At 48.6% G+C, this 13,306-nt stretch overlaps 1 protein-coding gene across 7 annotated transcripts in view; it reads left to right on the plus strand.

The window, feature by feature from the left end:
- TOM1L2 (target of myb1 like 2 membrane trafficking protein) overlaps positions 1–13,306 on the plus strand; it is a 157,117-nt gene that overhangs the window by 73,103 nt on the left and 70,708 nt on the right. For all 7 annotated transcript variants that reach the window (XM_079799302.1, XM_079799308.1, XM_079799304.1 and 4 more), the window contains exon 2: positions 8,832–8,916. In XM_079799302.1, coding sequence (XP_079655428.1) covers positions 8,832–8,916 — 85 coding nt within the window. The remainder of the gene's footprint in view (positions 1–8,831; positions 8,917–13,306) is intronic.

Raw genomic sequence — 13,306 nt, forward strand, 5'->3', positions numbered from 1 at the left:
CTCAGTCTTTCGTGACTGTGGACCCAGATCTAGAATCCCCTGCCACCAGCAGTCCTGTGGACCTCTTTTCCAAGGGACACGGCTTGGTGCCGTGCAGTTTCCCTGTGACCCTCTGGGCTCGGGGTCTGGCAGATCTCTCCTGCCCAGATCCTTGATTTTATCTTTCTCCAGGGGTCCTCTGCCCTTCCAGGCTGCAAATTGTCTCACCAGCGAGTCTCCTTCACTAATTCGTGGTGGATGTTATTCGTTTCAGCTGCTCATTCTATCTGCTTCAGGGCAAGGCTCGGGACACATCCATCTATTCCGCTGCCATTTTGTCCTCCAGTAATGGGTTTTTTTTTGTAGCATGTCGGGGTTGATTTTTCTTTCTATCTGACTGGTAGGTGCCAACCTGCTTCACTAGCATATAGTAATCTAGGGGTTTGTCTCATATTATTGGTGCGTGATATCAGATGAGCTCTCTGCCCATCCACACGTGGTACAAAGCTATCCTGGGTGCCATTTCTTTTTTTCTTTTTTCAAAAAATATATTTCATTGATTTTTTACAGAGAGGAAGGGAGAGGGATAGAGAGTCAGGAACGTCGATGAGAGAGTAACATCGATTAGCTGCCTCCTGCACACCCCCTACTGGGGATGTGCCCACAACCAACGTACATGCCCTTGACCAGAATCAAACCTGGGACCTTTGTGTCCGCAGGCCGTCGCTCCATCCACTGAGCCAAACCAGTTAGGGCCCACCTAGGCTTTTTTAAAATATATACATATATATTTTATTGATTTTTTTTTTTTTTACAGAGAGGAAGTGAGAGGGATAGAGAGTTAGAAACATCGATGAGAGAAACATTAATCAGCTGCCTCCTGCATTCCCCCTACTGGGGATGTGCCCGCAACCAAGGTACATGCCCTTGACCGGAATCGAACCTGGGACCCTTGAGTCCGCAGGCCGACGCTCTATCCACTGAGCCAAACTGGTTAGGGCCCGGGTGCCATTTCTTTACGCTGGCATCACTGGGCTCCTATCGACATCCCTGATAGCTAGAGAGGTAGATAATTTGGCTGATTTTTCTCCATTTTCACCAAAAGGATGTTGTTAAGTGTAAAATGCTAAAACGGTCACTCCTTTGCCTTCTGGTGCTGGCTGCTTCTGAAGTCACTGTATTTAACATCAAAGTATAGAAAGCAGCAGACAAGACACCCAGCTGCTGGATCGCTAGGCTTCTCCCACCAGGCCTGCCTTGGATCTCAAACTGCATGGGAGGGGTAGGGGCGAGAGGCAGAGAAACCATGTCTGAGAAAGTGCTATCATTGCTGTCAGGGCCAGGCTTCAGGGCATCCTGGCCCTCAGCCCGCACCAGGCAGCAGGCAGCCTTTTCTGGGTAGAGAAAACGTCATGGCAACAGCATGAGGATGACACATTCTTTTGCACTGAATGTTTAATGGGACTTGTGTCTCTCCCTGCCCAGCCTTGCTCTACCCTGTCCAGCCCTGCCCAACCCTACCTTGCCCAGTCCTGCTCAGCCCTGTCTAGTCCTGTCCTGCTGTGTACAGTTCTGTCTAGTCCTGCCCTGCCCTGCTCAGCTCAGCCCTGTCCTGCTCAGCCCTGCCCTGCTCAGCTCAGCCCTGCCCAGCCCTGTCCTGCCCTGCCCTGCCCTGTCTTGCTCAGCTCAGCCCTGTTCTGCTCAGCCCTGTCCTGCTCAGCTCAGCCCTGCCCAGCCCTGTCTGCTCAGCCCTGTCCTGCCCAGCTCTGCCCTGTCCTGCTCAGCCCTGTCCTGCTCAGCTCAGCCCTGCCCAGCCCTGTCCTGCTCAGCCCTGTCCTGCTCAGCTCAGCCCTGCCCAGCCCTGTCCTGCTCAGCCCTGTCCTGCTCAGCTCAGCCCTGCCCAGCCCTGTCCTGCTCAGCCCTGTCCTGCTCAGCTCAGCCCTGCCCAGCCCTGTCCTGCTCAGCCCTGTCCTGCTCAGCTCAGCCCTGCCCAGCCCTGTCTGCTCAGCCCTGTCCTGCCCAGCTCTGCCCTGTCCTGCTCAGCCCTGTCCTGCCCAGCTCTGCCCTGTCCTGCTCAGCCCTGTCTTGCCCAGTCCTGCCCTGTCCCTGGCCATTAGCATATCACCAAGACATCTGAGAGGTCAGCCCTTTGCAACCAGGGTCACTGGTGTTTGGGTCTTTATCCACCCTTGGGTGGCTGGTAGACTTGCCTTGTTGCTTCTCAGAGCCTGTGCTTCTGTGGCGCAGGATTTATTTTAGGTTTGATGGTTCACCTGGCCAGAGAGATGAGCTTGAACTTTGCTTCCTCTGGCCTGGGCAGGGCAGACTGAGGGAGCCCACAGCGTGGCTGCAGTTCCAGGGGCAATAGACACAGCTTTGCTCCCATTGCTGGGACGGTTTTTATGAGGAGAGTAAAAAGAAATGATTTGAGCTCCTTGTCAGCCTTACTTCCCTCATCTGTTTAGCAGAGCCAAATATCCACAGTTATGTTTGTGTGGCATTTGAAGCAAAATGAAAAGAAAGAAGCATTCTTTGGGGGTTGGTTCCTCATAATCAAAATAAGTATATATCTTTTAGCTTGGAAGACTCAGAGTCTCAGTAAGTGCACAGAACGCACTGGCCCTGAGGATGAGTTATCCTGCCTGTGAGCCTCTTCCCAGCGTTCTTAGAGGAAGACAGAGGGTGAATATAAGGTTAATGGATTCTGCTGCTAAACTGAACTTGGAAATGAGATTTCTTTGATTTAATATTTCCTCTATTAACCTCCCAAGACAGTGTCCCTGGTGGCCCTACCAAAGTGCAATTTCAGTTCTTTCTTTCCCGCGAGTCTGCGCTGCAGCCCTTACTGTGACAGGGACAGGTGACAAGTGCAGGATGGCCCTCTAGCCAGCGGGCCTCCCCTCGCTGCTGGGAGCAGCCACTCCGGCCCGCCCGCAGGCGGAGCTGCTCCATTCGGATGGACCTTCTGAGGAGGATGCTGGATGTGGGCCTGTGGGCGCTCTGCTGCGTGTGGCTGTGGGAGTGGGTCACATCTCCGGGGACTGGACACCTGCAGGAGAGGGCTGCTCAGAGGGGCTGGAGGCACAGATCAGTTCATCCACACAGCCTGCTCGGGAGCCCTGCCGTAGCCTCTAGAAGCCGGGCCTCCTGCCTCTGGGCGAAGCACTCGGGTTGGCAGCATGCTGCTGCCCAATGCTACGGGCTGCTTCCTGCTGCCCCTCTGCTTCCTGCAGCCTCTGCCCGCGGTCTTTTCCCTCCAGACTAGCCTGGTGCTTTGCGCCATTCTTCCTTTCTCCTTCCCACCCTGGCTGCCCCCACCTCTGACTCTAATTTCCCTGCAGGTCCAGGGTGCCACGCACTGGCTGTGGGTGCGGCCTCTCTTCCACATGCACGCAGTAGCGGGGAGGCGAGCAGCATCTCTGGGGCCTGTCTGGCTCTGAGCAGTCTCTGATGTGGGCTCCTTTCTCTCCCTCTCCGCACGCACACTTGCAGCCAGACATCATACTGCCTCTGTCCCTGCCGGACTGGCACCATCTGTGGACTCTGGTTAAGGGTTCCGAAAATCTTGGAAGCTTCTGAGCGCCCTGCACAGTCCACTGCCTGCATGGCATTTGTCCAAGGCAGATCTCACTATTTGGGGATGGGTTTGCTTCTTCAGGGAGTAAAGAGTCTTTGGGTGCCAACGGCAATGAGTAAAGAGAGTGAAAAAGTTGCAAATACATCTTTCTTGGTAAAAACTGAAACAATGAGCCCTAGCCAGTATTGCTCAACTATTAGAGTGTCAGCCTGTGTGCCAAAGAATCAAGGGTTAAAATCCTGGTCAAGGGCACATACCTGGGTTGCAGGTTCCATCCCTGGTCCCAGTCAGGGCTCCTGTGGGAGGCAACCAAACAATGTGTCTCTCTCCCATCCAAGTCTCTCTCTCCCTCCCTCCCTTCTGCTTTCTATAAAAATCAATGGAAAAAATATCCTCAGGTGAGTATTAACAACAACAAAAATTAAACAATGAGGCCATTTAATGCAGAATGAAAGCTATTGCACAGATGTTTAGAGCAATGGCAATCCTTTTGAAGTGGGTTGTTGCTGCTGTAAGTACAGCCTTTGTTTGCATGTGTGAGTTCTGGCACGCTATATAAAAAGACAAGTGGCACCTCTCCATAGCCACATCTAGAAAATGAGGACACTCCCAGCATGTGCAGCAGTCATCTGTTTTATTGAGCATCAGTGTGGGTTGTATGAAGCTTTGGTTAAAATGGTGGTGGTGATATCCCTCATGAATCGTACAGTTAGGATGCGGCAGGCTTAGCTAAGATATCAGCTTCATATTCGAACTCGCCTTTGCTAGCAGGTGGGGCAGTACAGGCAAATTCCTACGCTCCGGAGATAGACAGACCTGAGATGAAATATCTTACCACGGCTTATCCTCAGGGTCCACACATTCTACTCCGTTTCTGGGATTCTGAGTTGTCAATTCAGTTATGTGATTGGTCAAGAACCCAGCCTTTCTGAACCTCATTTCCTTCTCATTAAGTGTGGGAGGGACCACCCTGGCCCAGTAGCTCAGTTAGAGCATTGTTCCTATACACCGAGGTTGTGGCTGGATCCCCAATCGGCACATGCAAGAAACAACCAGTGAATGCATAAACAAGTAGAACAACAAATTCCCTCTCTCTCTCTCTCTCTCTCTCTCTCTCTCTCTCTCTCTCTCATATCAATCCATCAGTCGAGTAAATGTGGGAGGAAATAATGCTACCCTAGAAGGTCTTTTTTTGTCTTAAAATAGACATAAAATCTGTCATCTTAACCTTTTTTGTTGTTGTTAATCCTTACCTGAGGATATTTGTCCATTGATTTTTTTTTTTAGAGAGAGTGGAAGGGAGTGGAAGAGACAGAGAGAGAAACATCAATTGGTTGCCTCCCACACATGCCCAGACCAGTACCAGGGATTGAGACTGCAACCAAGGTATGTGCCCTTGACCGGAATAGAAACTGGGACCCTTGTCTGCAAGCTGATACTCTATCCACTGAGCCAAACGGGCTAGGGCCATCTTAACCTTTTTTAAGTGTTCCAATCTCCAGAACTTTTTCATCTTGCAAAGCTGAAACTCTGTACCTATTTAACAACTCCCCATTGCCTTCTCCCCAGTCTGTGGCAGCCGCTATTCTACTTTCTGTCTCATGAATTTGACTATTCTAGGTACCTCGTATAAGTGGAATCATATACTATTCTCTTTCTGTTTGGTTAATTTAACTTAGCATTATGTCCTCAGGATTCATTCATGCTGTAGCATGTGTCAGAATTTCTTTCCTTTTTAAGGCCAAAAAAATTCCATTGTATGTATGTACCAAATTTTGTTTATATCTTTGTCCATTGATGGACACTTGGGTTACTTCCACCTTTTGGCTATTGTGAGTGATGCTGCTATGAATCTGGGTGTACAAATCTACTTTGAGACCCTGTCTTCAATTCTTTTGGGTATATACTCAGAAATGGAGTTGCTAGATCATATGGTGTTTCTTTTTAAATTTTTTGAGGAACTGCAATATTACTTTCCATAGCAGCTACTGCACTACATATTCCCACCAACAGTGTACAAAAGTTGGAGAAATGTCTGTTCTGGTTCTTTTCCCATTTTTCAACTTGTGTTTTTGTTGTTGTTGTTCTTTTGGGTGTGTTTTTTATTGTTGAGTTGTAAGAATTCTTTAAATATTCTGGATATTAACAACTTATCAGTTCGTTTGGTGTCATATTCATGAAATTATTATTAAATCCCATGTTACAACGCTTTCTTTTATGTTTTCTTCTAAGAGCTTTAGCTTAGGTTTACATCTTCTACCCATTTTCAATCAGTTTTTGTGTGTGGTGTAAGATGAGGGTCTAATTTCATTCTTTTGTATATGGGTATACAGTTTTCCCAGCACCATTTGTTAAAAAGACTGTCCTTCCCCACTGAGTGGTCAAGAATTCATTTCTTGGATGAAATAAAGTACTATACACAAAGCACCTGATGACATGCCTAGCTGTGTCTTAAAAAAGTGATGACCCCTCTATTGCCCCCTTATTTGAGATGTAGTTTTTAACTACTGGAGTAGGTTTTAATAATTATGATAGCAACTGCCTAATAGTACTGACTCTGTGTGAGGTTCTGTTCCCTGGGCTTTACATGTATTAACTCACTGAATTGTCCTAACAACTCTGTGGGGTAGTGCTGTTGTTTTCACTATGTACAATGAGGGAATTGGACACTTTAGGAGTTAAGTAACTTGCCTGCGTCACATATCTAGTAAGTGGTGGAGCCTGTATTCAAACCCGGGTAGTTTGGCTCCAGAATTTGTGGGCTAGTAAACTTAACATCTCCCAGTTTGTTTGTTTGTTTTTCTTTCGGCTGGGTGCATAACAAGGTGGTGCTCTCTTAGCCCCTTCCCTTCTTCAAGGGTCTGAGATGGAAACGGTGGGGATCGGGAGATTCTCAGTGTGTTGGGGGATTGATCTGGGGCCAGGACTTCCCAGCAGCTGAGGGCCCTCTTCTTCTCGCTGGGGCTGGTGGTCCAGGGGCTCTTACTCCTTGGAGGCCATGGGGACCATAAGGTCCACCACATTCACTGTCAGACCAGGAAGTGGCCATCAGGGCAATGCCAGCCCCAGCATTGAAGGTGGAAGAGTGGGTATCACTGTTAAAGTCACAGGAGACAGCCTGGTCCTCAGTATAGCCCAGGACGTCCTTTTTTAAAAAAATAAATTTTATTGATTTTTTACAGAGAGGAAGGGAGAGGGATAGAGAGTTAGAAACATTGATGAGCGAGAAGCATTGATCAGCTGCCTCCTGCACACTCCCTACTGGGGATGTGCCCACAACCGAGGTACATGCCCTTGACCGAAATCAAACCTGGGACCCTTCAGTGTGCAGGCCAACGCTCTATCCACTGAGCCAAACCGGTCAGGGCTCCCAGGACATCCTTGAAGATCCCTCTGATACCTGTTTCACCACCTTCTTTTTTTTAAAAAAATTTATTTCAGAGCGAGGAAGGGAGAGGGAGAGAGAGATAGAAACATCAATGATGAGAGAGAATCACTGATTGGCTGCCTCCTGCATGCCCCCTACTAGGGATCGAGCCTGCAACCCTCATCACCTTCTCGGTGTCATAGTATTTGGCCACTTTCTCTAGGCAGCAGGTCATATCCATCACCAACACATTGGGAATGGGGAAGGCAATGTCAGTGAACTTCCTATGCAGCTCGGGGATGACCTTACCCACAGCCTTGGCAGCGCCAGCAGAAGCAGGGATGACGTTCTGGGCAGCCCCTCGGCCATCACACCACAGCTTCCCAGGGGCCATCACGGTCTTCTGGGTGGCAGTGACGGCATGGACTGTGATCATGAGTCCCTCCTCGATGCCAAAGTTGTCATGGATGGCCTTGGCCAGGGGGGCCAAGCAGTGGGTGGTGCAGGAGGCATTGCTGACAGTCTTGAGGGAGCTGTCATACTTGTCATGGTTCACCCCCATCACAAACATGGGGCATCCGCAGAAGGGGCAGAGATGAGGACCCTCCTGGCTGCCCCTTCCAGTGAGCCCGGCCTTCTCCCTGGCAGTGAAGACACCGGTGGACTCCACAGCACACTCAGCACCAGCATCACCCCATTTGATGTTGGCGGGCTCTCACTCCTGAAAGATGGGCATGGGTTTTCCACTGATGACAAACTTCCTCTTCTCAACCTTGACTGTGCCTTTGAACTTGCCATTGTTAGAATCATGCTGGAACATGTAGATCAAGCGTGTCAAACTCAAAGGCTAACACGGGCCAAATAAACAAGGTTTAAGTTTATGTGGGCTACACAAAAAAATAAAAGCTTCAATTTTCATAGAAACCTAGGTTTATTTCGATAGAGACATGCTGAATACAAAGGGCTGAAATAAATGAGTAATCGTTAACATAAAATAATAGAACATTTTAATAAAAATTAATATTTTTCTTGAACATGAACTTACCAGACACTGAATAACTGCACAAATTAATAAGCGTAACGCAAATAAACCTATACTTGTTCTCCAAAAGTGAAATATTTCCTGTTGCGCACACCCACCTAGTCAGTCCAGGACTAATGACGTGGCATTCGGCTGCTAAAATATTTGCTGCTAGTATTAGTGGAGAGAAATGGTGCGCCTGCGTGTAAGGCGCATAAGGGAAATGAATGCAACACGATTATAGTCATCAGTCATTAGTGAACGTTGTAGTTTGTTATTAATAATTATGTATAACAGGATATTGTAAAAATTAAGTTATGAAATTTTTATTAAAATGTTTCTTACATAGGTTATATTGGCTGGGCCACAAAAATATTCGTTGTGGGCTGCATGCGGGCTGCAGGCTGCGAGTTTGACATGCTTGCTGTAGATCACATAGTTGAGGTCAATGAAGGGGTCATTGATGGCAACTATCTACTTTGCCAGAGTTAAAAGTGGAGCTGGTGACCAGGCGCCCAATGTGGCCAAATCTGTTTACTCCGACCTTCACCATCGTGGCTCGGGTTGTGGCTGCTTTGACCTGGCTCTGCGCAGGAAGATGTGGCTGTCTGTTGAATGGGAGGAATTGAGAGTTTTGGGTGATTTTTAATAGCTTAGGCCTTCAAGAGCTTTTCAGACTGGAGTTTGGTGAAAGAAGGACAGTGTTATGACATTAGCCTCTGGGCCCAGATCTCTCTCTCTCTCGCTGGGTGTTCTCTTGTGAAAATAGAACCTAGAACTGCTCTGTTGACTCAGACCATCTGTTTGGGAGAATGTGGTGGTTCTGGTTCCTGCCAGAGCCCCTCGTTCAGGAGAAATGTAAACCTGCTTTCTCTCTGACTTTACAGAAAAGGCAACCGATGGCTCCCTGCAAAGCGAGGACTGGACATTGAACATGGAGATCTGCGACATCATCAATGAGACAGAGGAAGGGTAGGTGTGCTCCCCTCACCCTCCTGTCAGTTCCGGGGTGTCACTCAAAGCCTGGCAGGGCTTAACGATGTTGGGTGTTTTACTTTTTGTTTTGTTTTCCATCTGTTTGCCTTGGCATTTAATATGCTGACCTTTTTTAAAAAATTGAGAAGGGGAGGGGGAGGGAAACATTGATGTGAGAGAGATACATTGATCCATTGTCTCCTGTACATGCCCCACCCGGGGATCAAACTGCAACCTGAGTATGTGCCCTAACCTGGAATCGAACCTGTGACCTTCTGGGGCATGGAACAACACTCCAACCAACTGAGCCACACTGGCCCAGGCAATATGCTGACACTCTTTAATTATCTTTCCTCTTCCTATCCACTTTGCCCCCTCTTCCCCGATGGCAGTGCTGAGTCAGAGCCCTGGCAACCTCTTTTAATAACCTGCCTTTACTCATAAGTGAAAATGAAGTTGCTTGGTTACTTGGTTCCCGGTAGTCGTTGGTCTCCATAGCCAGATTATCACCGCTGCCCCCGTTCCTTCTTAACCTCTGCCTTCCCTTCACAGATGTGAGGCTGTCTCTGCCATGCTTTGCTGGGCTGGGGCCCCAGGGGTCAGAGAGAGTGCCCACAGAGCAGCCTGGTGTTTCCGCAGTGGGCATCCCTGAGCTACTGAGTCTGTGCTTATTGTTATGCATGATACAGAATCTTCTACTTCATAGCTGCATTCTAGTTACACTTCTTCCAAAGTAGTCTATATTTGGCCCTCTGCCACATCATAAAAATGGAATTTATTATTGCTATGTCACCTTGAACTGTCTCCAAAGTGGTAGGAGAATAGCCTGGACTCAGGCAGCCCAAGCTTGCACAGTAACACTGTCACTTACAGCCTTGTAATGTATAAGTTGGGGACCAGCCTCTTAAGGTTGGTTCTGCTTTCATTCAACAAATAGGCACTAAGTGATGACCTTGTGCTGGGCCGCGTGTGAGTTCTGAGGACACACCAGTGAGTAGGGCAGACAGATTCCCTCGCCTTGAGGAGCAGACAGGCCAGGGTGGGGCGGTAGGCCATCAACACAATGACTAGAACACACGACATGGTCAGCTGGTGATAAGACTATCGAGAGAAATGAAGCTGGGGATGGAGAAGGCTGGTAATTAGCAGTTTTAAATGGAATAATCAAGGAAAGCCTTACATAAGTTACATTGAACAAAGAATTGAGGTAAACCAGGGGGTGAGGGGTGAGGATTATACCAGGGAAGAACTTTCCAACAGAGGGAATAGCAAGCACAGAAGTCCTGGGACAGAGGGTCTCTGGTGTGTTTCAAGAATAGCAAGGAGCCCGGCCAGTGTGGCTCAGTGGATAGAGTGTCAGCTTGTGCACTAAAAGGTCACAGGTTCAATTCCCAATCAAGGGTACATACCTTCAGAAATTAAGCATACACTGACTGAAATCTATAATAATAAAAGCATAATATACTAATTAGACTGGATGTCCTTCCGGACAACCTTCCAGACAAAGCCGGGCTGTGAGGGAAGCCCGGGTCCCAGATGCCTGCCGGCAGCCGGACGGAAGCCCGGGTTCTGGGTGCCGGAGGGACGCTAGTGCCGGCAGCCGGGGAAAGGAAGGCCTACTCGTGCATGAATTTCATGCATCAGGCCTCTAGTAAAGAATAATATACAGGGATTCAACAATAGAGTAGAGGATTCCAAGAATCAAATCCACGATTTGGAATATGAGGAAGCAAAAAACACCCAATCAGAAGAGCAAAAAGAAAAAAGAATCCAAAAATATGAACATAGTGTAAGGAGTCTCTGGGACAACTTCAAGCATACCAACATTCGCATTATGGGTGTGCCAGAGGAGAAGAGAGAGAAGATAATGAAAACCTCTTTGAAGAAATAATGATAGAAAACTTCCCCTACCTGGTGAAAGAAATAGACTTACAAGTCCAGGAAGTGCAGAGAGTCCCAAACGAGTAACCCAAAGAGGCCCACACCAAGACACATCATAATTAAAATGCCAAGGGTTAAAGACAAAGAGAGAATCTTAAAAGCAGCAAGAGAAAAACAGTTAGTTACCTACAAGGGAGCGCCGATATGACTGTCAGCTGATTTCTCAACAGAAACTTTGCAGGCCAGAAGGAAGTGGCAAGAAATATTCAAAGTGATGAATAGCAAGGACTTACAACCAAGATTACCCAACAAAGCTCTCATTTAGAATTGAAGGCCAGATAAAGAGCTTCCCAGACCAGATAATGCCAAAGGAGTTCATCACCACCAAACCAGTATTGCATGAAATGTTGGAGGATATTCTTTAAGAAGAAGAAGAAAAAGAAAGAGAAGGAAGAGGGGGCGGGAGGGGAGGATGGAGGAGGAGAAGGGAGGAAGAAAAGAAGGAAGAAAGGAGGAAGAAGAAAGAAAGAAGAAGAAGGAAGAAAGATGAAGAGATAAAAATACAAACAATAAAATGGCAATAAATACATATCTATCAACAATAGAATCTAAAAAATAGAATCAGAGGCATGGAAGCATGGAACAAACTGACAAATCTCATAGGGAAGGGGGAGAGGAGGTGGGAAGAGATTAACCAAAGGTCTTATAATGCATATATGCATTACCTATGGACACAGACAATAGGATGGTGAAGGCCTGGGGCAAAGCAGGAATGGGGGGAGGGGCAATTGGGGGAAAGTAGGGGACCATCTGTAATACTCAACAATAAAGATTTAAAAATTTTTTAAAAAGGGTATGTACCTTGGTTGCAGATTCTGTCCCAGCCCTCTTGGGGTACATGTGGCAGCAACCAATCAATTTGTCTCTCTCACATTGGTATGTCTCTCTCTTCCCCCGCCCCCCCCCTTGTTCCACTCTTCTCTCTCTAAAAATCAATAGAAAACATATCCTCAGGTTAGGATTAACAAAAAAAATTAAAAAGAATAGCAAGCATGTATGGGTGTGGGGTGGGGGGGGACAATGGTAAGATATGTACACATATAATACCTAAATTTAAAAAAAAGTGAAAAAGAATAGCAAGGAGGCTAGTGAGGCTGGAACAGAGTGAGCCAGGAATAGGGTGTCAGGTCAGAGATGTCCAGGATCCAGGTGACATGGGCACCACAGGGCCTCAGGCTTCACTTGAGGTGGCCGGGAATCCCTTGGAGGATTTGAGCAGAGGCAGGGCATGGTTTGACTTTTATTTTGAAGAGATCACTCTGTCTACTGTGTTCAGAATGGCCTGGCTGGGAAGAGACCAAGGGCTGGCTCTGACAGGATTCCTCCTTGGGTTCAAGGAGGAAATGGGAAAGGGTCTGATACAGGGGGAACCGGTGACTTTTGCCCGTGGGAGTGAGAGAAGGGAGGAGTCAAGGTAGCAGGGATGGAGCCGACTGGGTGCAGTGGCGATGCTGACAGGGCGATGGCACGGAGGGGTCTGGAGGTGGGGGCGGCGGCCTGGGCTGGAGATGTGTTTGGGAGTCGTTGGTGAAAGTTGACCTATTTCTGCAGTCTCAATGGCTGATCAGCTCGGTGTCTGGCTCACAGACGAAATCACAAACTTGGGCCTCCACATGTCTAATGCCATAGTCACTGGGCTCTCCCTGCAGCCCTACTCGGGCTCCTTTCTTCTTTACGTCCACCCCAGACGCCACTCATTTACTTGTTTATCTAGCTGCTCAGCCACATTGGTTGGCCCCACAGGTGGAGGCCCAGATGCCACGGTGAGTGTGCCACGGCTGCTCTTGGGGCACTCACAAGCAGGACCAGCTGGGCTGTGGCAGAGAAGTGTGCCCATTGCTGACACTCAGAGACAGTGGGTGCCTCCTGGAGGGACAGGCTGTGGGCTGAGCCCCAAGGATGGCAGGAAGAGGAGAAGCGTGCTATGTAGCTAAGGTTGCATGGCAAGGGCAGCATGGGGCGCGGGGGGAGTGTACAGGTGAGGTCTGGGTGTGTAGGGAAGAAGTGGGGAGGGGATTTTCTGGAACAGAGGCTAGAGAGGTGGACCCAGTCGGGCTGGAAAGAGCTGTCTTCCTGTGCCATCCTCTAGGTTGGGCTGTCCCCATGGGTAGTCCCTCTACCTTGGCCTCTTCCCCTTTGTCTGTTCTCCACGCTGCAGGCAGAGGGGCTATTGGAAATGCAGAACTCACGAAGTTACTCCCTTGCTAACAAGCCGTCTCTTGGGAAATCCTTCACAGACCCTGTGGGATAACCTGGCCCTCCGGCCACTCCATTTGGGGTCCTGCCCTCTTGTCCTCACCCTTCAGCCCCTCGATCTTTCGGCCCCTTGAACTTTCCAGAGCCCTGTTTGCAATTCTCCACAAATGGGAGGGGCATACATGCCCGTGTTTCAGAATGGGCCTCTCCTTCCAAAGGGACAGGCCTCCTTCCAGGGGCTGCAGGCTTG

The sequence above is a fragment of the Cnephaeus nilssonii genome, assembly GCF_951640355.1.
Source record: "Cnephaeus nilssonii genome assembly, chromosome: 19".
Classification (NCBI taxonomy): Eukaryota; Metazoa; Chordata; class Mammalia; order Chiroptera; family Vespertilionidae; genus Cnephaeus; species Cnephaeus nilssonii.